This window comes from Palaemon carinicauda, chromosome 3 (assembly GCF_036898095.1).
Source record: "Palaemon carinicauda isolate YSFRI2023 chromosome 3, ASM3689809v2, whole genome shotgun sequence".
In the NCBI taxonomy this organism is placed as follows: Eukaryota; Metazoa; Arthropoda; class Malacostraca; order Decapoda; family Palaemonidae; genus Palaemon; species Palaemon carinicauda.
The window spans coordinates 177,313,560-177,314,132 of NC_090727.1; the positions used below are offsets into that span (position 1 = coordinate 177,313,560).

Genomic DNA, 573 nt, shown 5'->3' on the forward strand with positions numbered 1-573 from the left:
TGATAAAAAATTAATTATCATTTGCTCTGGATAATAACTATTAAATTGCACAAATTCACACCACCTCAATTACAAATTAAAGTCTGGTTAGGAAAAAAAAAAAATTATCCCTCACCTGATTCTAACGAACATCTGAAACAATGATAATGAAGTCATCTTACTTTCGGTGCTGCCATCTTTTGAACGAAAATGGAACATTTTTCTAGCCCAAAATAAAACAGTTCACAACTTCACTCGGTCTGCTGTCTAGTTTGCGTCATTCCTCATGTGATACAACCTGTGATTCTGAATTTGTTAACCAAATTTCGCAAATTCCACCATGAAGGAAGCATTCTCTACACGATGTCTGTTGGCTATTTTGCTACAATTATTTTACATTCTAATGGTAGGATTTGCAGATTTTGATCTTGTAGTTGGGAGAACTTTAAAATTCTAAATCTTCTTTAACAGTATTTTGGATTTTAACTTTAGACATTGGTTTGTCATAGAAAATTGCACTTTCTATGGAGTCTGAGCTTAAGGCGGATTAGTCGTTTGTTAAATATTTACTATCTTAACCTCAGGATCAAAGTT

The 573-nt window shown here is 32.8% G+C and overlaps 1 protein-coding gene across 1 annotated transcript in view; it reads left to right on the plus strand.

Moving 5' to 3' along the window:
• The first annotated feature begins 228 nt into the window (after positions 1-228).
• Positions 229-573, plus strand: part of LOC137638790 (uncharacterized) — a 24,724-nt gene continuing 24,379 nt past the window's right edge. Inside the window, exon 1 of the mRNA XM_068371157.1 lies at positions 229-385. Within this exon, the coding sequence (XP_068227258.1) occupies positions 320-385 (66 nt within the window). The 5' untranslated portion in view covers positions 229-319. The remainder of the gene's footprint in view (positions 386-573) is intronic.